This window comes from Cyprinodon tularosa, unplaced genomic scaffold (genome assembly GCF_016077235.1).
Source record: "Cyprinodon tularosa strain WSP-4 unplaced genomic scaffold, ASM1607723v1 ctg1190, whole genome shotgun sequence".
NCBI classification, from domain to species: domain Eukaryota; kingdom Metazoa; phylum Chordata; class Actinopteri; order Cyprinodontiformes; family Cyprinodontidae; genus Cyprinodon; species Cyprinodon tularosa.
Genome location: NW_024037993.1, coordinates 360,784 through 362,198, shown reverse-complemented (window position 1 = coordinate 362,198; position 1,415 = coordinate 360,784). Strand labels below are relative to the sequence as shown.

General features: G+C 44.9%; 1 protein-coding gene across 1 annotated transcript; it reads left to right on the top strand.

Moving 5' to 3' along the window:
- The first annotated feature begins 216 nt into the window (after positions 1-216).
- Positions 217-1,134, top strand: LOC119772520 (putative nuclease HARBI1). The gene has a single exon (XM_038268969.1). The coding sequence runs from the start codon at positions 217-219 to the stop codon at positions 1,132-1,134; it is 918 nt and encodes a 305-aa protein (XP_038124897.1).
- Positions 1,135-1,415: the final 281 nt, after the last annotated feature.

Genomic DNA, 1,415 nt, shown 5'->3' with positions numbered 1-1,415 from the left:
CATCACCTCAATTTGACTGAACCACGAAAATGGACCCGCAGGGCGACCAGGCGAAGGTTTTGGGTGAGGCCTGGCAGAACCAGTAGCTGGTGGGACAACTTTGTTAATGGTGTTGTTCTGGACGATGAATGGAAGGCAAACTTTCGCATGTCACGACAATCTGTTGCCACGCTCACCGATGAAATACGCCCATACATTGAATGCCAAGAAACGAACATGAGAGCACCTATGGAGCCGCTGAAAAAAGTAGCAATGACCCTTTATTATTTAAGTGACGAGGGCAGGCTCCGAAAGACTGCTAACGCCTTTGGTGTATCGCGGCAGGCTGTTTCCGTCACAGTCAGGCAGACCTGCAGGGCCATCTCCATTCACCTTGGTCCCCGGTACATCAGACTACCCTTTTCAGAGGATGCCGCCACGGAACTGGTCGACGGTTTTCAGCGTGCTCATGGAATGCCCCAATGCCTGGGAGCAGTTGATGGCACACATATTGAAATAAAACAGCCATCGGTCAACTCCACGGACTATATAAATAGAAAAGGTAAACACACCCTAAATGTCCAGGCGGTGTGCGATTATAAGTACCGATTTATGGACGTTGTTATAAAGTGGCCTGGAAGTGTGCATGACGCACGCGTGTTTGCTAACTCTGAGGTAAATCAGTTCATGAAAACCGGAAAGATTCCTACTCTCAAACGGCAGATTGTGGATGATGAAGATCCCATACCAATCTTCCTCCTTGGAGATCCAGCATATCCGCTTCTGCCTTATCTGATGAAGGAGTTTTCCAATGGTGGATCATCGCCACAAGAGCAGTACTTTGGGCTCTGTTTATGTAGGGCACGTATGGTTATTGAGTGTGCTTTTGGCCGCCTGAAAGCTAGGTTCGCTGCACTCAGAAGGCCGATGGACATAAATATGACTGACCTGCCTTACATCATATATTCTTGCTTTGTCCTTCATAATTTCTGTGAGGCCGCCAAGGAGACCATGGACGAAGTATCTGTGTTAGGAACAATGCAAGGAGAGATGGACTCTCAGCCTCCCACACAGAGCAACAACTACGTCACTGACTGCAATGAGGGGGAAGGAAAGAGAGTGAGAAGAGTTGTCATGAAGTACCTTGATCCTTAAAAACTAGGATAGTGGAAATGCTATTGCATATGTATTGCATTGTGACATTTACTTGCAGATCTGCATTTGGGAAAAGATTTGCAAGCTTTTGAACAGCTACTATATTTACTTTGTATATAACAATTTGTATGACTACCAGTCCTGCCTCCATATTACCTGTGTGCAGTTATTTTTGGCCTGAGTAACAAAAAAAAAATAAATAAATAAAAAAAGGTTGATAACCACAACTTGTTGATTCCACTTCCAAGCTCAAGATATTTACTTTGTATATAAGTATTTTC

Coding starts and splice junctions, on each gene's coding strand:
- LOC119772520 (XM_038268969.1), top strand. CDS start 217: ATGAGAGCACCTATGGAGCCGCTGAAAAAAGTAGCAATGACCCTTTAT.